The sequence below is a fragment of the Neophocaena asiaeorientalis genome, unplaced genomic scaffold (assembly GCF_003031525.2).
Source record: "Neophocaena asiaeorientalis asiaeorientalis breed wild unplaced genomic scaffold, Neophocaena_asiaeorientalis_V1.1 scaffold185, whole genome shotgun sequence".
NCBI classification, from domain to species: domain Eukaryota; kingdom Metazoa; phylum Chordata; class Mammalia; order Artiodactyla; family Phocoenidae; genus Neophocaena; species Neophocaena asiaeorientalis.
Genome location: NW_020171809.1, coordinates 905,462 through 924,775, shown reverse-complemented (window position 1 = coordinate 924,775; position 19,314 = coordinate 905,462). Strand labels below are relative to the sequence as shown.

Here is a 19,314-nt window from a genome sequence, read left to right as displayed (position 1 = left end):
TGTCACCACCCCTGCTGCGGGCCTTTCTCAGCAGTGGGCCCCCATCCCAAACTGGAGTAAAGGAAGAGGTGAGTGTGACTTTGGGGGATGGAGAAGGAAGGACGTCTGCAAGCACAGGTGCAGTCGAGGCTGCAGGTACTGGTGGGGCTTGGAAGAGGGAGTGAGGTTGGGGACTCCACCTGGGGCATCGCCACGAAGGATGGCTAAGCTGTGGACGCTGGGATTGATGCAGCCACTGCGACAGAGGGCAGCAATCGGGCCCTGGTCCTCCTGGTTGCCCGCAGGGTTGGGCTCACGGGGTGGCACGCCTCTAGTGTGGGTCTCCCACCACCATTACACGCTCTGGCCCTGCAGTGACGTCACCTGACCAACTGGCCGGACCCAGTCACAGAGCGCCCCCCCCCCCAAGGGGCCAGGGCGAGGGAGGACCGCAAATGGTGGGCCAGCAGCCCTGGCCCTGCCACATCCGGCCCCCAGGTCACCAGATGTCCCACTGATTCTCCTTCCTGCACTCAAGATGCAACCCCTCCACCTCACCCCCTTGCCCCGGCCAGGAGTTGACTTGGTCCCATCCAGTTACGGTCCAGGGACTCGGGGGGCTGTCCCAGCACCAGGGCCCGGTGGGGCTCCACTCAGCCCAGCCACTCGTGAGCTGGAAGGCCAGTCACCCGCCCGCGGGGAACAGGGACAGGGCGGCAGCAACAACACCCCTGCGGAGGGAGAAACACAGGGGGCCAGCAGCCCCCGCCCCACAGCAGTGTTAGAGGCCTGCCAGGGGCCCCATCCTGGGCCAGGCTCCCCAGTCCTGGGTTCTCTGTGGCCCTTGGCTCTGCCCTGGGAAGGGTCCGCCCTCCTCCTGTCTAACTGGTCACGCCTGATCATGGCATTGGCCAAGCCCTCTTTGGGGGCTGAACTGCTTCCTCGGCCTCTTCTCCACCAAGGCCATTTTCAAGTCTCTAGTCACAAACTTTTTAGTCCCAGCCTCCTGGTTTCTTCGGCAGTGCAACTCTCAAAAGCGCTGTGGTCCCCCAAGGTCCTGACGTGGCCTCTGCGGGCGTGCAGCCACACCCGAGGCGCCTGCTTCGCTCCCCGCCCCCCCGGCCTCGCCTGACTTGGCGAGGCTCAGAAGCAAGCCCCACAGTCACCCACGGCTCGGTGTTGTCCTGCCACATGGTCCTGACTCTGATCTGCCCTCTGGGATGAGCAGGTGGCCTCTCAACCCCATGAGTCCCTGTGTTCCTGCCTTTCTCGATTCTTTTTCCTCCCAGCTTGCAAACCGGGCATGTTTTTTCAGGCTATCTCTCCCTCGTGGTATCTTGCCAAACGCAGCCTGTGACCAACACAGGCTGCCAGGGTTTCCCAACCTCTTCCACCAGACCTGTGAGTTATTTTGGACATCGTTTGCCTCATGGGTCGTCACGGTTGAGTTTTACCAAATGTTTTGTGGCTGCATACCACGGCTTCCAGGGATGGGCCCATGCCAGCCCCCGGCCTGCATCGTATGTCCTGATACAGCCTCACACCTATTCTGGGGCCGATGTCTGTGCTCTGGCAACAAACAGCTCTAAAATACCAACGTTTTATTTTATTTTATTTTTTTTTTTAATTTATTTTTGGCTGTGTTGGGTCTTCGTTGCTGCATGCAGGCTTTCTCTAGTTGCAACAAGCAGGGGTTACTCTTCATTGCGGTGCACGGGCTTTTCATTGCGGTGGCATCTTTTGTTGCGGAGCACGGGCTCTAGGTGCTCAGGCTTCAGTAGCTGTGGCTTGTGGGCTCTAGAGCGCAGGCTCAGTAGTTGTGGCGCACGGGCTTACTTGCTCCGTGGCATGTGGGATCTTCCCGGACCAGGGCTCGAACCCATGTCCCCTATGTTGGCAGGTGGATTCTTAACCACTGCACCGCCAGGGAAGTCCCTAAAATACCAGTGTTTTAAATAACGAAGTTTTATCTCTCACTCGTGCCTTGTGTCTGCTTCAGGCCAGGCGGGGGTATGGGCTTCCTGCCTCTCGTTCCTCAAGGACCCATGCTGATGGATGAAAGCACCTCATCAGAGATGGGGCTGTGAAGGGGCTCACACCAGCAGTCAGACGCGCTGGGGCCGTGCGCCACGTCTGTCCGCTCCTGCCACGTGCATGGAGGTGGGGGTTTTCGGCCAGTGGCAGTACTGACCACCATAGGGGCTGAGGGCAGTGCTGGGAGACAGAACTTTCGGGACAGAGAGGGGAGCAGTCAGGCAGGAGAATTGGGCCGAGGGGGGTGATGTCCAGGATGGGGATGGGAGTGGCCGTGAGCATTGGATCTGCTGGGGCCAAGGAAGGCGGGGCAGCGAGGAGAGATGGTGTGTGGAGAGCTGACCCGTGAGGGTTTGTGCATAGAGCCCCGCGCTGCCTGGAGCCTCTCTCGAGTCCAGGTACAGGCGTCTTGAGTCCCTCAAGCCGTGTCCTGTGTGGTCCAGACTTGCCTTGGGGGCGCTTCTCTCCCCTCCCCCACTCTTACTGGGACTTACTGGGGGTACGCCCCCCTCTCTCAGGCCAGGTGCCTTGGGTAGAACTTCAGATGTAAACATAAGGCCGAGTCAAGCACCAACCACGTGCACAGCGGCCAACACTCCCCGGCCCAAGCTGACCCCCAGGGAAGCAGGGCTGACAAAGTAATCAGAACACAACTAACGTCTCAGCCACGCAATGGCGGGTGGGGGTGGTTTGAAATAAACCCTAAGACAGGAATAGGCACCTGTGAGATGACCAGGAGTCAAGAAAAAGAACCAGAGACCTTGGAAGTTTCTTAAAGGGACAACTTTTTAAATAAAAAAAATGCAACCCGAGAAGAATGGTCACAGTGAAGACGGGACTCACGGACTGGAGCATCAAAGAGCCCTCCTCGCGTCAGCAAAGGCCTGACGAAGGGAAAGAACAGAGGAAGCGCGAAGCGGTAGGATTCGCCCAAGACCCGGGGTCGTGGAAAGACGGCCGCACGAAGCAGCTCAGACTGATCAAGGCATCCTCTCTCAACACATCCGGGACTCCAGCCTCCTCTCCTTAGCCATTGCCCCCGTCTACCCACCATCAGACCTCCCCGGCCAGGCTGGGCCACCTAAGGCCGCCTCGCCCAGGCAGCCTCCCTAACCCACATACCCTAACACAGGCTGTCCTTTCACCAAGACGATTCTGATGGCAGCTGTTAAGGGTTTTGTTTTTTGTTTTTGTTTTTTTTTTCTTTCTCTCTAAATAATCATCAGATGCTGGGAGGGTGAAGGCCAAGCGCAGGGTGCGCCCTGAACACGGCCGTGTGCCGAGGCTCCCACAGGGCTAGCCCAGCATCCGGCAGGGGCTCTCAGCACAGGGCAGGGTGCGCCCTGAACACGGGGTGTGCCGAGGCTCCTGCAGGGCTATAGCCCAGCATCAGACAGGGGCTCTCAGCACAGGGCAGGGTGCGCCCTGAACACGGGCTGTGCCGAGGCTCCCACAGGGCTAGCCCAGCATCCGGCAGGGGCTCTCAGCACAGGGCAGGGTGGAGAGTGCTACCGCCCACCCACCCAGGCCCAGATAATCCTTCCTTGTTCAAAAACGCACGAGCAAGCAGAGAGGAATAGAGGACGCGACGCCCGCAGTGCAGAAAATATCCCACTTGGAAATCCGGTCACCTCAGAGCAGTGAAGTCAAGAAGAAATTACCTGTATTGTGTTCAAAATAAAACTTAAGAACACGTGACCACTTTGGAGCAGTAGTTAAAGGGGAAAGTCCTATCAGGAGCGTGTATTATTTTTAACAATGAGGTAAAAAAAAACAAAACCCAAACTAAAACATCACCGCAAAAGAATCCATTCTTCTGTCAGCAAGCAAAGCGACCTAGGCCTGCCTGGTTTCGGAACGCTGGCTCCGTCCCACGTATAGCTGTGGGGTCCTGGGCTGCCCCCTCCTCCCTTTGAAGTTCAGGTTCTTTGTCGTAAAATGGGACGGTGACACCTACCTCTGAGATGCGTGAGGATCGTACAAACTCCGCGTCTCAGCGTTGTCAAGTGCATTTAACCCTTCAAGCCCTTAGGGGCGGGACCTTCCTCACTTCTGTTGAACTGATTGCGGGTTGCAGGAAAGACACAGATGGCTTTGTTCCAGCCCTGCCTGGGGAGATTCCTTCAGCTGGAACCTCCAGACAGGGGCAGGGGAGAGACCCACGCTTCCAGGACGCACTCCCGCTCCGCCCCAGCGAAGACCGTCCCACAGGGAAACAGTCCACATTCGTGGCCCTCGCTGACGCCCCTCGGCCCAGGCCCAGCCTTGTTTCTCACGTAATCGTCAGCCCGCCCCAGGGTCCCTGCACTGTGGGGGTTGCAGCTGGAGACGGGCCCAGAGAGCAGCTGGGACAGCCGCCCAGCAGGGCCAGGTTTCCGGTGACTCTTGCTCAGGTGACCTCAGGGTGCTCCTGGCTCGGGGGCCCTGGACTACTGCTCTGCGTGCCCCCGGCCCCGGGGGGGCGGACACCCGCGCTCCCACCGTCTCTCGGTGCTCAGAGGCCAGAGTCAGTTCTGGGATGTGCGTAGTGGAGGCTGGTCCTGCGCGCCCAGGGCCTTGCTAAGGTAGGGGACCTCCCACCTGTCCCGTCCCCTCAGGAGGAGAGTCCCGGAGAGAAGGGCTTGCTCAGAGGGACAGCCACCCCACCGCCCGCAGGCCTGGGACACGAGTCAGTCTCGGGCTGCCTGGGGTCGGGCACGTGGCCTTCACTGTTCTGTGGGCCTGAAACTGCCTTGTAATTCAGACGCATCAATGTAACTGAGAACGTGTCTCAAGAGCTTCCTAACCTGAGGGGCCCGAGGCCAATCCTTCTTGCAGCTCCACGGGGCCTCCCGACGTCTCACTTGTAACCGTCAAACAGCGCTATGACGTGGAGCTTGTGTTCCCGCCTTACAGCGAGGGCCCTGAGGTCAGACTTTAAATGACTGCCCATCCCAGGACCTGCGGTTGTGCACCAGCTGCCCCCAGAACACCTCCTCATTTTCCCACCCCAGGCTGCCTCCATCGCCTCCTGATACCCACAAGCCAGAGGCTCCACTCTGCACAGGGCTGGGGGGTGGGCCCAGGAGGGAGAGGGGACTACTGCTAATTGGCCAAGGGGTCATCTCTGCACCCAGAGGTGGGGAATGGCACCACAGGGCTTGTGGGGGTAAGTGTGGCCCAGGAGGAGCTGTGCCCGCAGGCCGACAGGAGAGATGCCTTCATGCCGTCTCGGTGTTGGTCACAAACCAACACTGCAGGCCTGGGCTGCTGCCTACCCCGCACCAACTGTCTGCTGGCCCCTTCTCTGGGCCTGGGCCCAGCTCTGCACACCGACATGCCTGCAGGAGACTGCTTGCTCTCCAGAGCTTGCAAGCCTGGGTAAGTGGCACAGCAGAGGCCCCCACTTAGAGTCCAGATCCTTCTCTGGGCCTGGGCCCAGCTCTGCACACCGACATGCCCGCAGGAGACTGCTTGCTCTCCAGAGCTTGCAAGCCTGGGTAAGTGGCACAGCAGAGGCCCCCACTTAGAGTCCAGATCCTGGGCTGGCCCCAGCCTGCTGCTCACCACCCCAGCGTGTTACCTGGAGCAGACCAGTCACCCAACACCCCAGGTCAGGGAAGTTTCTCTTAGTCCTTCAGGACACCCACATGAAGCAGGGCCCAGGCCATTCCTGACTCCATCCAGCTACGGTGCAGCCTCCAGCCTGCCATAAACATCTTCTGGGAGAGTCAGCACCACGGGGGCAAGGGTCATGAAGTGAGCATCCCAGAGAGAGATGTCAGACGATGAGGTCACTCCCTTCTCTAGAACCTCAGCAGAGATGAGGACCCTAGGCCTCCAAACCCCCCCGTATCATGCCACCACCAACAGCTGCTCCTCATGCAAGCCTTGCTGGGCCTCTCAGAGGGAGAAGCCGCAGCTGTCACAGCAACCGGGGGCTCTGGAGCAAGAAGGCCGGGGCAGGGGCTCCTGGACCAGGCTCCGTTTCTCATCAGCACGGATCAGATTGCAGAAGGGCTTCGATCTGACCACCCTTCCTATCTGGGAGGCTGGGCAAAAGCGGCCTGGGGATACAAAATCTGAGATGCTCTAGTAGGTATCAGAGAGCTGTTCTAGAAGGATTGTGCCCCACCCCACCCCATCTCCTCCCCCGTGCGGCCCTCTGTGAAGGCTCCAGCCACAGTGAAGCAGGCTTGGAGACGCAGTGAGAGAATAAGCCTCTGGCTGGCTGCCTGCCTTCCTTCCTAGGAATGGGGACGGGGAAGGGCAGGTTCCTGCAGCAAAGGTGAATCCTTGAGCAGATCCTTAAATCACTGCCCTCACCAACCCGCAGCACTGAGCGGCCATGAGCTATAACCGCAACTCCAGCGGGTCACTGTCCAGCCCACCAGTACCAGATGCCCGGCCATCTGGGGACCAGGAGGATGCTCCAGCCTCATCGCCTGCCCGGCTCAGGATCTAGCGCGTCTGATCCCAGCCTGCCCTGAGACAGCCTCCCAGGCCTGCGAAGGCCCTCCCGGGGCCGTAACATTCCCCAGGACCCCAGCACAACCACAACAGTGGCGGACACCACACTGTCCCTGACAGCCCACAGCTCCCCTTCCCGAGTCTCTCATTGGCTCTCCCGACACCAGGTGGCCGGACCCACCGCCCCCGCCGGAAGAAGTGCATTCTGGAGGCAGCACGGCATGCTGGGACCTGTAGTTCTTAGCCCGACCTCGGCCGAGACTGCCTCTCTGGTCCCTTCAGCCTCAGGAGGCAGTCCCGACGCCCCGACCCGAACCACACCGGCCCGAGGACAAGACACTGCCGGCTTCCCAGGTGTGAGTCTCCGCTGAGACACCTTCGAGCCCCCCGGCCCTGGAAAGAGAAGTGCAGCCAAGGCGACTAACCGGCTTCACTGGAGCCTAGATCGAGAGCCACGCCCCCTGCGGGCTGGGAATCTGGCGCGGACTTCCCAACGCTCGAGTGGGATTGGGCCGTTCTGTCATGTGATCAGGGGCTACGCGCCTGGTTGGCTGCAGCCTAGATCGACGGTTACCGGGGCGACGGAGTGGGCGGGCACCGGGGCCGGGTGGTACTGTGGGTCCAGCGGGGCTGGGGGGCCGGGCCGGACGGGGGAGGCGCGAGGCAGGCGGGACCGCGGCCGGTTCGCGCTCCCTCCGGGGCTGCGCGCCCCCTCGGCTGCGCTCGGCACCTGGGCGCGGGCAGCAGATGGGAGCTCGGGGTGCCCAAGATGCGGGCGCCGGCCAGGGAGCTCTTCCGGGACGCTGCCTTCCCGGCCTCTGACTCCTCGCTCTTCTCCAGCTTCTCCACGCCGCTGGCCCAGTTCCGGGAGGAAATCACGTGGAGGCGGCCCCAGGTGGGGCAGGGGGGCGCGCGGGTCTCACGCGTCTCGCGCCAGGCCTCCGGGCGCTCCTTCCTGCAGGGGTGCGAGCGCGGCGGCCGGGGTTAGCCGGGGCTGGGTGCACGACGGTCGGCAGGGTCTGCCGCCTCTGTCCTCCTGAGTGGGCTCCCAGGCCCCCTCCCCAGCCCACTCGGGGTGTGCTGGACCCGAGTTTACGGCCCCTACTTGTGAGAGCTCCATTCAATAGGAGTTTCAAGGCACAGCGAGAGGGGCGTTTTAACAGACGCAAACTCAGCCCCACTTGCGTCTGCTTTGAAGAGCTTCCAGTCTGCATGGCTCTTCTGGCCACAAGCGGTCTCGTTCTGTTTCTCATTATGTTCTGGAAGGGCCGGGCTGAGCCTACAAAGCAAAGCCGTTTTGCTCTGCACGTTCCTGTCTTGAACCTCGTGCACTTTAAGGTGGCACTTAGAGGGATGCGCGGGCCTGGTGCTATGCTGGTATCTTTAGAAATGGCGTATCAGCTGAATAAGACTGTCCAAGGAACAGTCTCTCCCTGAGTGTATGCAGTCTTAGTGGGGACATCTGTGTGCACCAGCCCTGGAAGAAGTCCAGACCTGGCTCTGCCTGTTGAGGTGCTTTCCGTGGGCAACACTGAGAGGGCCTGTTTGGCATGGAGGTGCCAAGGGCCAAAGAGCCTGACCGGCCATGCCGGTGGAATTTGGGTTAAAAAAAGTGTGGGGAGTGGATTTTAGGGACAATGGGAGGCCATTAGAATGTTTTTAGTAGAGGAGTGATTCGATTTGATTTACGTTTTAAGAAGCTCACTCTTACTGCCAGGTGTGGAATGGATTGTTGGGGCAGGAATGAAGATGGCCATTGCAGTGGTCCTGGGGAAAGATGAAGGAGCTCAGATTGGTGTGACAGCCGTTGGGATGGGGCTTTGGAGTGGATGGATTTGAGAGATATTTTGGAGGGGGGTTGATAGGTCTTAGTGACCGATTGGAAACTAGAGTCGGGTTCATGGTGGTCAGGAAATGGGAAGAGAAACTTATATTTACATAACGCTCATTATATGCAAGTAAAGGCTATAGGTATTCTATGTGCACAGAATTTATGCCCTTGATTTTATTTAGTCCACCTTGGTACTTGTATCTCCATTTTACAGACCAGGAAACCAACGTTAAGTCAAAATGTTGCCCAAGGTCTCAGAACTAAGAAGTGGCAGAGGTAGGTCTGAGACCCATTTGTCTTAGTGACCGATTGGAAGTAGATGGTGAGGATGAAAGAGGGACCAAGAATGACTTCTAGATGTCTAGCCTGAGCACCTGGGGGGATGATGGTCCCGGTTGCTGTGCTGGGGAAACTGGGAGGTGGGGGAGAGCTAGGGGTGGAAATGTAGGCTTGGGTTTTGCTCTCACAGGTTCAAGCGGAGCTGACAGTAGGCAAGTGGATATGAGAGTCGGGAGCTCAGGAAGACCTGGCCTAGATGCTCCACTGGGAGCTGGGACTGTAACAGATGGCTTACTGTCCAGGGTCTGGAAGGGTATCTCAGGAGAAAGTATGGGCAGAGAAGAAGAGGCGGCTTGGAACCGAGCCTTGAGGAACCGCAGGTGCCTTGACAGGCAGACTTGAGAAGTGGCAGGCAGTGAGGGGAAAGGACAGCCAGAAGCCCTTGGAATCGTGGAAGCCAGGAGGGGACTGCTGGGGTCGGGGGCAGCCACTGCTCTGATGCTGCCGAGTGTTGGGAAAGACAAGGACAGAGGATGCCCGTTGGAGGTGACGACACGGAGGTGACATTGATAAAAGCAGTTTTGGGGGCATGGCTGGCTCAGAAGCAACGAGGTGTGGCAAGGAGCCGGAGGGAGGAAGTAGGGGCAACAGCTCTTTCGAGAAGTCGGTCAGTGACGGGCCTAGAGGGGAAATAGTGCCCAGGGACAGCATCTTAGAGAAGAGGAGACATCCTCTCCCATGCCTTATGCTGGTGGGATCCTCCCTGCAGAGAAGGAAGGAAGCGGGGATCGTGGGAGGGATCAGATACTGAGGGCAGGAACGGGTCATGTCCGGGGGCTTCTGATGGAGCATCAGGTGAGGCCATCCGCTTAGAGGGGAGAGGGTGTTTTGAGAAGAGAAGGAGGAAGGAGAAGGGGTAAACTAGTCTGGGGTGTGGAAAATTGAGCCTTTTAGAGAAACAGTATAGAGGACCCACTTGAGACTTGCCTGTATGAATTTAAAGTGAAACCATTTTCTAGACCAACTGTTTTATGAAAAGCAGGGTAGGATTCATCCAGAGTTGGGAGTTTTGCCAATTAAGGAAGGTGGACAGAGACAGGGACCCCGGAATCTTAAGTTGGATGCGATGATCTGAAGCCAGGAGAGGCTGACGGATACTGGCTGCAAGAAGCCAGCTACTTCCCGTCCCCTCTTAGGCAATGTGGGTGACCAGGAAAGCTCCTCCCCAGCCCCTGTCACATAGATCCTGTATTCTTAGTTTTAAAGCTAGCCACAGGCATGAAGTAATTCTGGACGATTTTCTTTATTTCAGGAAATCTGTGCCACGCCCCAGCTGTTTGCAGATCGCGCTCAGGAAGGACAGGTGAAGCAAGGGCTGCTAGGGGACTGCTGGTTCCTGTGCGCCTGCGCCGCCCTGCAGAAGAGCCAGCATCTCCTGGACCAGGTGTCTGCCACAGCGCGGCTTCCCCTCCGGCCCTTGCTTCCTGTCTGCCCGCGCTGGAAGGAAGCAGGAGGCAGCCAAGCTCTTGCCCTGTGGGGCTCGGCCCTCGGGGGCTCCGAGGCGCAGATGCAGTGACCCCCTCCCGCAGGGGCCAGCAGGGCTGCTTTGTGCCCTGCTCTGCCATCTCCTGAGCCCTGGGTCAGGCAGGCATTTGGAATAAAAAGACAAACGTGCCAGCCCAGGGTAGGAAAGGGTTGGCTGAGAGGTCCTGTGCTGCTTTAGAGTAAGCTTCCTAGCTAGTTGCGGTTGCTTTTTTTTTTTTTAACAGGTTTAGAATATAAATTGGCAAAAGGTGATTAAAACTGTTTCTGATGCTAAGCAGGTACCACAGTTATAGAAGGCCTGTCGGGCTCCTTCCCCAGGAGCCCTCACGGCCTCGCTAAGTGTCACCGATACAGGCAACAGTGTTGACGGTGGTGACCCCTTTCCGAGCTGCTCCCATGTCCCAGGCCCTGTGCTAAGCTCACCCCAGTTGCTGGCTTTCATTCTCACAGGACTTGCTGGCTTTGACCCTTTCTTACAAACGAGGACGCTAAAACCATTGTCCCGTTCCCAGCTAGTAAGGGGCAGAGCCAGGCCCAAACGAGGCCATCTGGGTCCAGAGCCCGTCCTGTCTCTCAGCATTAGGCCAGAATCACAAACCCAGCAGTGAACAGTGGGCCGGGCACTGTCAGAGTTTCTGAGGTCCCAGGCTCCAGCCAGGGGGTCGCTGTGCCTATGGTGACCTGCCACCAGCCACTCTGTCGAGAACTGGGTCACTCAGGCCTATAAAAGTCACATTTGTTTTGGATTCAGGTCACATGCTTATTGGGGACGCTAGGACGTTAATGGTTGACTCTGACCTCTGGGAGACAGTCGGCTCCCTCCGTGTGGCCCTAGCATCTTTTATTAAAAGGTCTGTTAGTCTTCTGTCCAGTAAGCGGGTTTTGCATAAGCACTGCCAGCCAGGCGTCGGGGGAGGTGGAGTCCTTTGTGCGATGGGAGGGTACCGTTCAGCACGGTCACGCTCTCTCGGGATGCTGGGAGCGCGCCGCGTGGTGGCTTCTCTCACCGTCTCCTTTTGCCTCTCCCCACGCGCGGCAGGTCTTTCCTCCGGGACAGCCGAGCTGGCTCGACCAGACGTACCGCGGCTCCTTCACCTGTCGAGTTTGGCAGTTTGGACGCTGGGTGGAGGTGACCATAGATGACCGTCTGCCTTGTCTTGCAGGGAGACTCTGCTTCTCCCGGTGCCAGAGGGAGGATGTGTTCTGGCTTCCCTTACTGGAGAAGGTCTACGCCAAGTACGCACGCTGGGGGTGGAGGGGCCGGGCCAGGCGGGCTGGGGGCCCGGGAAGCACATCTGCTCTCCCTGGGCTGCAGCGTTCTTGTCAGCAGCTAGGGCCTGGTGGCCAGTCCTGGGTGGGGCGACCCGTCCAGAGACAGAAACTCTGAGACTTGGCCTGTGGCTTGCTGTCCCCTCTGCCCACTCCCTCTTTCCCTGCCCTCATTTCAAAGTTGGGCATGAAGGCCTCGCCTCCAGAAAGAGGGTGTGTGTTTTCCTCTCTCTTTCCTCAAACCCAAGCGAGAGAAATGTCTCTGTCTATCTGTGTCAGCACTGGGGACAGGCGGCCTCTGTGCAGGTTGCTGGGAAGGAATGAGGCCACCGAGTTACCATGCTCGTTTATCGTAGTCCTGAGACCAAGGACTTCCTCCCCGAGTGTGCTGATGGCCGTGCTGAAAGGCGCTGGGCCGGTAGGCAGGCCTCCGCGGTGGGAGTGAGCGCTCCACTGCTGCCGCTGGCGGGGCCGAAGGCCTTGATCATGAGAGACGCAGGAGTGGGAGCTCACAGCCTCTGTGCCCGCCTCCCGCTGGTGCCCCACAGGGGCAGAGGCCGCAGGGCACTGCGGGGTGCTGTCCCTTATGGCCTTGGAGGTGAGCTTGTGTCTGGACTTGGTGAGGACAGGGTGGGAGGGAAAGAGAGGCGATTGAGGTGGGTAGAAGGCAGACCACAGGGGACAGGAGAGGGGCAGGGGGCCTGGTGCCGGAGCCTCACGCCCTCCTGGCTGTCTCCCCAGGGTCTACGGGTCCTATGAGCACCTGTGGGCGGGACAGGTGGCTGACGCCCTGGTGGACCTCACTGGTGGCCTGGCCGAGAGGTGGAACCTGAAGGACATGGCAGGAACCAGCGGCCAGCAGGACAGGCCCAGGGGCGCGGAACGTAGGACTTGTCGGCAGCTGCTCAGCCTGAAGGACCGCTGTCTGCTGAGCTGCTCGGTGCTCAGGCCCAGAACAGGTAGGGCGGGAGCGGGCGGTGGCATGGCAGGCCTGCACACCTGAGCCCTCTCGGCCTCCTGTACAGAGCTTTTTACTGTGGTCCTATATGGGCTAAGTGGAAAGGAGGACCTTCCCTACTGACCGTCCTTCTCTGGAGGGAAGTGTCCCCTTTTCCCTTGACCAGGGCTTACCCCTGTGGGGAGACGGGAGCCTGTATTGGGGTCACCAGGTGGTGGCACCATCTCTGGCCCAGCTGGTAACCTGGCAAAAGCGACAGTCAGGTTTTCAGTTTAGTAATATACCTGCTCATTGAAAGAAATCCGTTGAAAGAAAAAAATCACTCAGACTTGACTACTTTTGACTTTTTAGTCCCCTTTCTCAGTTTTTTTTTCAAAAAGATGTATATGTTTTATATTCTGTATCATATACCATTCTCTATGTCGCTGTGTAAGCTTTGTCAGCATCTTACGTTATCCGTGTGTCTGCTGCACTCTTCTTAACCCTTCCCTTGATGTTGGGTGTTCAAGGTCTTTCCATTTTATGCTATTATAACTAACATTGCAGTGGACATCTTTATGCACAGTTGTTTTCATATTTACGGTTATTTTCCTAACGGGCTTTTTGTCCGAAGAATAAGAACATCAAAATAAACTGCCACGAGTTGGCCGTTGCGCTGCCCGGCGGTGCGTGAGCGTTAGCACAGCCCCGGGCTGGTTTGCCCACCTGCAGGCCTCAGGGTGGGGTTGGGGAAGCACACTTCGGGGGTGAGGGGAGCCCACGGAGTGCTGTGCTGGGACGCTGTGCGAGACACTGCCTCAGAGGGTGGCCTGTGTAGCACCAGCTGCCCCCAGGGTGGGGTAGGGCTAATTCTAGGCACTTCAAGCTTGGGGGGAACCCACAGGCAAAGATGGAGAGCAGCTGGAACCCACCGAAGTGGCAGGGGGCTGGGAACGTGGGCGGGACACCCAGAGTGGCCGCTCCAGTGCCTTTCTAAGCAAAGCACTTAAAGACATTCCAGGAGTTTCTTCTCCTGTCTGGACCACCACCCGCCCACCAGTCTCTGCTTGGCCCCTTCACTTCTGCGCCTGTCTGTCCCAAGGCCTCTGGCCAGGGGGAGGGTCTCCCGCGGGCCTCCAGCCCTCCCCACCGGTTTCTGCTCAGACACTACCTGACGCCCCTGACACCTTAGCAGCTCGCTGAGAAGAGGTTTCTCTAGTTTCTGGTGTCGCAGACCCGCCCGTGACGGTGCTGGGAGCAGCCCTTTTGAGAACCTCCCTCATCATCCTCAACGAGGACCGAGGCCCAGAGAAGGGAATGACTCGTCAGGCCTGGTGGCAGCCGAGCCGGGGTCTAAACCCAGGTCCTTCCCTGTGACTCACGCTGCATAAGGCCGTTCCTGAGCTGACTTGTCGGCAGCGGTCAGGAAAGGAGCCCCTGCTGGCCCGCAGGGACCCGGGTGCCTGTGCCGCCGCAGTGGAGTGGGCTGGGGCGTCCCAGGGAAGGAGGCGGACCTGTGCATCTGCTCGGTTTGAGGACTTCCTGGCTGTCGCTCACCCAGGTACCAGGGCGCTGGGGGAGTTTCACGCTTTCATTGTCTCGGACCTGCGAGAGCTCCGGGGCCGGGCTGGTCAGAGCATCGTGCTGCTGCGGATTCAGAACCCCTGGGGCCGGCGCTGTTGGCAGGGGCCCTGGAGAGAGGGGTGAGTGCGGCGAGGTGCACTCTGGGTCCTCGCGCTGGTCTCGCTGGGGGAGGGGTGCGGGGCCCGAGGGGCAGCCCAGAGCCGCCTTGACCGCGTGCGCGCCTGGTGTCCGAGGCCGGGCCGTGGTCAGGACAGGGTTTGGTTGCTCTCCTGCTCGTGGGCCACCGTGCTCTGTGCTCAGCCCCAGATGGCCTGTTGAGGCAGGCTTAGCGCTGGGCCCTGCGACCCAGGCGCCCGGGGCGGTCGGGGCCTGTCCTGAGTCAGGGGCACCCACGGACTGGTGGATGCCTTGCCGGGCTGCGGGTGACAGACCCACGGAATGCCTGCACCCAGTCGTCAGCGTCAAGACCTGGACCAGGGCTGCTCCCCTTCGCCGGCCCAGGGTCGCAGAGCGGGACCAGCATCCCCCACCCCCACCCCGCCCTGCCGCCCCTGTCATCCACTCAGCAGGCGGGAGGCCTCGGCTGAAGGGAGGTTCCTTCCAGAGGTGAAGGGTGGAACCGGGTGGAGTCCGAGGCCCAGTCTGAGCTGCTGTCGCAGCTCCAGGAGGGGGAGTTCTGGGTGGAGGAGGACGAGTTTCTGCGGGAGTTTGACGAGGTCACCATCGGCTTCCCCATCTCGGAGGCTGGCCACCTGCAGAGTCTCTGCTCAGGTAAGGGAGGCCTGCGCCCTGGGGGAGGCCTCATGGGCTCGCAGTGGCCCGGACGACTGGCCTCTGAAGTCCGGGGCTGAGCGGGCACCGCGCCCCACCGCGGGCTGCCCGAGCACCCCTCTTGCCTCTTGGCTTCTCTTCAGGGCAGAGCGGTGGTTGCATCCCCACCTGCCCTGGGGGGACAGGTGGTGGGGTGGGGGGCCCCTGCTAGTGCGGGGAGCGTGGGGGGGACCCCGTCCCTGCAGCTGACGTGGGGGTCCCCGCCCAGGAAGGGCGCTGTGCCACACTCAGGAGCTGCCCGGGGCCTGGGTCAAGGGCCAGTCAGCGGGAGGCTGCCGGAACTACAGCGGCTTCCCCAGCAACCCCAAGTTCTGGCTGCGGGTCTGCGAACCCAGCGAGGTATACATGGCCGTCCTGCAGAGACCACAGCTGCGCACGGCGGGCCGCCCAGGCAGGGACTACCAGGCCGTGGGCCTGCACATCTGGAAGGTAACCCACCCGGGCCTGGCACCCCGCTCTGTGGGATGCAGGCACAGGGGTGAGGAGGCCTGAGCCCCAGGAGCCCCCAGTGTGCCTCTCGCTCCCCCGGCTGTCTTCCCACAGACCCCGTTCAGATCTGAGTCCACAGGGCTCACCTCCCTCCGCCTGGCCAGGGTGTGCCCTTTAGCCAAAGGCAAGCTACACAGAAGCAGCCGTTAGCAGAGCTGGCAGAGGTGTTAGGAGGGCTCCCCTCCCTACAAAACGGGGATGGGGTTGTTGTGCTCTCGTGGGTTGTCTGAGGGTAGGTCTGTGGCTCCCGATGGAGACCCCTGTCCTGCTCTCTGAGGGGACAGGAGGGTGGCCGACAGAGGACCGTGCTGCCCATTGGCTTGCCCAGTCGCTTGGCTTTAAACCCTGTGTGTCCTGACGGGGTCTGACAGCTCACATCGCACTGTTCCCCGTCCCTGTGTGGCCACGGCCTGCCTGGTGTTGCTTTCCTCGTGCAGAAACTGCTAGCAAGCGTTTGCCTGGCAGTCCCCAGATTGCATCAGCCTCCTGCCTTTGCAGGCGCAGCCCTGTCTGGATTTGTCTGTCTCCTCCCAGAGCAGAGGAGGACTTGCAGGCTCCCGTGTGGGACGGAGCCGCTGACCCCAGGGCTGAGGGGAAGGCCCGGGTTCACCAGGGTGCGGGGGACCCGTAGGCCTGGGTGCTTCAAGGGGGGCCCTTCTGTGACGGGTGCACATGGGCCTCCCCTGCAGGTGGAGAAGCGGCGGGTCAGCCTGCCCAAGGCCCTGTCCGCGCCCCCCGTGGCGGGCACCGCGTGCCACGCGTACGACCGCGAGGTCCATCTGCGCTGTGAGCTCGCCCCGGGCTACTACCTGGCCGTGCCCAGCACCTTCCTGAAGGACATGCCAGGGCGGTTCCTGCTCCGGGTCTTCTCCAGTGGGAGAGTCTGCCTCAGGTGAGGGCGGCGGGCGGGCCGGGGACTGGGACAGGGCCACGTGCGTTCGCGCCACGGCCGCCTCCTGTGCTTGTCTCCCCGGCAGCGCCATCCAGCCGGCAGCCCAGAGCGCTGCCCCCCGGGAGGCCCTGCCTGTGGGCGAGTGGGAGACCGTGAGGCTGCGGGGCTCCTGGAGAGTCGGCCGGACGGCGGGGGGCAGCCGGAACTTTGCCTCCTACCCCACCAACCCCCGCTTCCCCCTCTCGGTGCCGGAGGGCGCGGGCCCCCGCTGCGTCCGCATCACCCTGCGCCAGCACTGCCGTGACCGCGAGGTCGCCATCGGCTTCCACGTCTTCCAGGCAGGCGCCCCTGCTCCCGGGCGTCCGGGTGGGGTGAGCCGGGTCCGGGAGAGAGGCCCCCCGGGGTCTGTCCGCATCATCCAGTCACACGCAAGACTCATTTCTAGGTTTCCTAAAGTCCATAGCTCACTGGGGGTCACGGCTCAGCTCAGGCGGCCCCTCGTCCACTCGCCCGGGCTCAGAACCACTGGACACTTGTGTCCTGAGCTGCCCCCAGCATTGCACCTGCAGTCGGGAGGCCCGACAGGGCGTAGAGGGTGCCGTTGTCCGGCAGGAGCCGCCCTGAAGCCGCGTGAATCCTCCCCGCCCCAAACCCCGGGCCTGAGTCTGGAACCAGCGAGGGCCTGGGCTCTGGGGACCAGCAGGGAAGGGACGGAGGGGAGGCCCACACCCGCTGAGACGCGATGGACGGTCGCGCCACCGAGTGAGGGTCTTCTGATCAGAAAGACAAGACAGAGCTGGGGGTGGGAGCTGAGAGCGAGGCCGAGGTGCGGGGCCGAATCTCAGGCAGTAGGAGGGTGGGGCGGCCTTCGGGAGCTCGGGGAAGTGTGTCGGTTGTCCCTGCAGAGGAGAGGCTGCCTCCCGGGCTCACGTGGGCCTGAAGCTCTACCCACGGGTGGCAGGAGACCATGGAGGCCAGGCGAGGGCCAGGGAGTCACAAACGCCGCCCCGAGCGCCTTCCCAGGCCTCAGTCAGCTCTTCCTCTCCCGGCACGTGAACGGGATGCACCTAGCGGACGTGTAGCTGGAGAAGGCGGGGAGGTGAAGTGCCAGAGGTCGGAGGTTGCAAACCCAGATTCCGTGGTGAAGTGTGGCTCCCCTGCTCCTTCTGGGGACCCCGCTTCAAGATGGGCTTGGGAGTGGCAGGTGCCCGAGGAGGGCATGGGCTGGAGGATGGCCCGGAGCTGTGCCATCAGGGGCCCGTCATGGGGCTGGGCACGCTTAGCCTGCGGTACAGACGACGTGGGGGAGGGGAGGGTCGGCTCTTCTCTGAGAAGGTTCTGTGCCGTTAGGATCCCAACGGCTGAGGACGTACTCTGGTGCCTCGCTCCACTGCAGGCCACCCCTGGGGTACCCCCCCGGCGCTTCGAAAATAGTGCCGGTGCCGGGGCCAAAGAGATGAGTCCTGGGGCAGGGGCTTGTGCAGTGGGGGCCTCCTGGTGCCCTGGGTCTTAATTCCCGCACCTAGCTCCTCCCAGCGGCCACCCTGAAGGCTGGGCTGTGCCCTGGGACACGAGGTGCCCCGGTCTCTTCCCCTGAGAGCCCCAGGCAGAGCTTCTCAGGGCCCAGAAGCCGGGGCTGCAGTGACAGCCGCTGGAGGACGTGAGGGCGGGCCTTCTGCTGGTCCCCAGCCTGGGGCCCTCGGGTGGTGGGGCCCCGGTGAGTGGCGAGTCCAGCTTCGGGGGCCTGGCATGTGTGACGGGGTCCAAGCAGACTGCACCAGGCTGCTCCCAACCCAGGGCAGTGCTGCCTGGGAAGGGAGCGAGGCCAAGGCTGAGATAGGGGACTTGCCTTTGCCGTCCTGGCGGGCACAGCCGATTCGGTCCGCCCACGGGCGGGCCGCCCGGTCTGAGCCCGGGCCTCCCCCAGGTCCCAGCGGACGGTGGGGGCCAGGATGCGCCCTCCTTGCTGCTCCAGGAGCCTCTGCTAAGCTGTGTGCCGCACTGCTACGCCCAGGAGGTCAGCCGGCTCTGCCACCTGTCCGAGGGGACCTACTGGATTGTGCCCTCCACCTACCTGCCGGACACAGAGGGGGCCTTCACAGTGACCGTAGAGACCAGAATAGACAGGTGGGGTGCCGGGGCCATGTGTGGGTGGGCGTGTGTGTCGGTCGGGGGGCCGTGGTCCTCAGCATCTTAGCACCCTGGTTCTCTCCCACCTGTCGCACACACCCCAGCTCTCACTGTCCTGGCAGAGCCCAGAGGCCTGTGGGAGAAGAGTGTGCCTTCTAGAGAGCAGACGGGCCTGGAGCGTGGCTGCCTCTCCAGGTGCGCAGGGAGGGACCCAGAGGGTGAGAGCGGTGTCTTCTCCCACAGGCGCTCCATTCACAGCCAGGAGATGCTGGGGCAGCTCCTCGAGGAGGTATGTGTGGGGCCTGGGAGGGCCCAGCCCACTCTGCTTTGGGGCCTCCTGGTGCCCTGGGTCTTAATTCCCCCGCCTAGCTCCTCCCAGCAGCCACCCTGAAGGCTGGGCTGTGCCCTGGGACACGAGGTGCCCTGGTCTCTTCCCCTGAGAGCCCCAGGCAGAGCTTCTCGGGGCCCAGAAGCTGGGGCTGCCATGACAGCCCCTGGAGGACGTGAGGGCGGGCCTTCACCCCTCGAACCAGGGCAGTGCCGCCAGCCCTCGCCATCTCCTCCCGCAGGCCTCCTTCGTGGCAGTGATGAAAGCCTAACCGGGTGACCCTGCGTGTCGGCTTCGGTGACCAGGGGTCTGAGGGACTCCCAGTGGCCCACACGCCAGGGCCGCGGTGGCCGGGCCTGAGCGGGTCCTGGCAAAGAGCCCCCGTCCCTGCAGGTGCTGCAGGAAGGGCAAGAAAAACTCAGGGTGGGCACCTTCGTTCCACGCCGCTGAGCCGACAGAGCCTCCCTGAAATCCTCCACGCCCTGTCTCCCTGGCCCCAGAGAGAGGCCTTACGGCGCATCGGGACAGATCTTGTTTAAAACTATTTATTAGAAACGTTTTTAGGATGTAACTTTATAAATAAACATCTGTACTGAGCAGCTTCCAGCTGGGTCCTGGTTTAGGTAGCCAGCGGCTTCACTGGCTGTCACTGGGGGAGCAGGTGAGGGGCTCCCGCCCGGCTGCTGAGACACGGGGGGTGACCAGGTGGCCTGAGGGGGGCAGGGCTGGTGTAGGGA

The 19,314-nt window shown here is 61.4% G+C and overlaps 1 protein-coding gene across 12 annotated transcripts in view; it reads left to right on the top strand.

The window, feature by feature from the left end:
* Window positions 1-7,055: 7,055 nt before the first annotated feature.
* CAPN10 (calpain 10) overlaps window positions 7,056-19,314 on the top strand; it is a 13,778-nt gene continuing 1,519 nt past the window's right edge. The window contains exons 1-13 of one of the 12 annotated variants that reach the window (XM_024762096.1): window positions 7,056-7,357; window positions 9,885-10,016; window positions 11,157-11,353; window positions 12,128-12,345; window positions 13,543-13,686; window positions 13,885-14,026; window positions 14,512-14,678; window positions 14,947-15,167; window positions 15,917-16,119; window positions 16,205-16,490; window positions 18,047-18,246; window positions 18,493-18,538; window positions 18,819-19,176. In XM_024762096.1, the coding sequence (XP_024617864.1) occupies window positions 7,232-7,357; window positions 9,885-10,016; window positions 11,157-11,353; window positions 12,128-12,345; window positions 13,543-13,686; window positions 13,885-14,026; window positions 14,512-14,678; window positions 14,947-15,167; window positions 15,917-16,119; window positions 16,205-16,490; window positions 18,047-18,246; window positions 18,493-18,538; window positions 18,819-18,848 (2,112 nt within the window). In that variant the 5' untranslated portion in view covers window positions 7,056-7,231 and the 3' untranslated portion in view covers window positions 18,849-19,176. Of the gene's footprint in view, window positions 7,358-8,507; window positions 8,570-9,236; window positions 9,428-9,884; window positions 10,017-11,156; window positions 11,354-11,501; window positions 11,985-12,127; window positions 12,346-13,542; window positions 13,687-13,884; window positions 14,027-14,511; window positions 14,679-14,946; window positions 15,168-15,916; window positions 16,120-16,204; window positions 18,247-18,371; window positions 18,539-18,818; window positions 19,177-19,314 lie in introns of those variants that run through there. The other 11 variants (XM_024762025.1, XM_024761954.1, XM_024762415.1 and 8 more) reach the window with 11 other exon arrangements.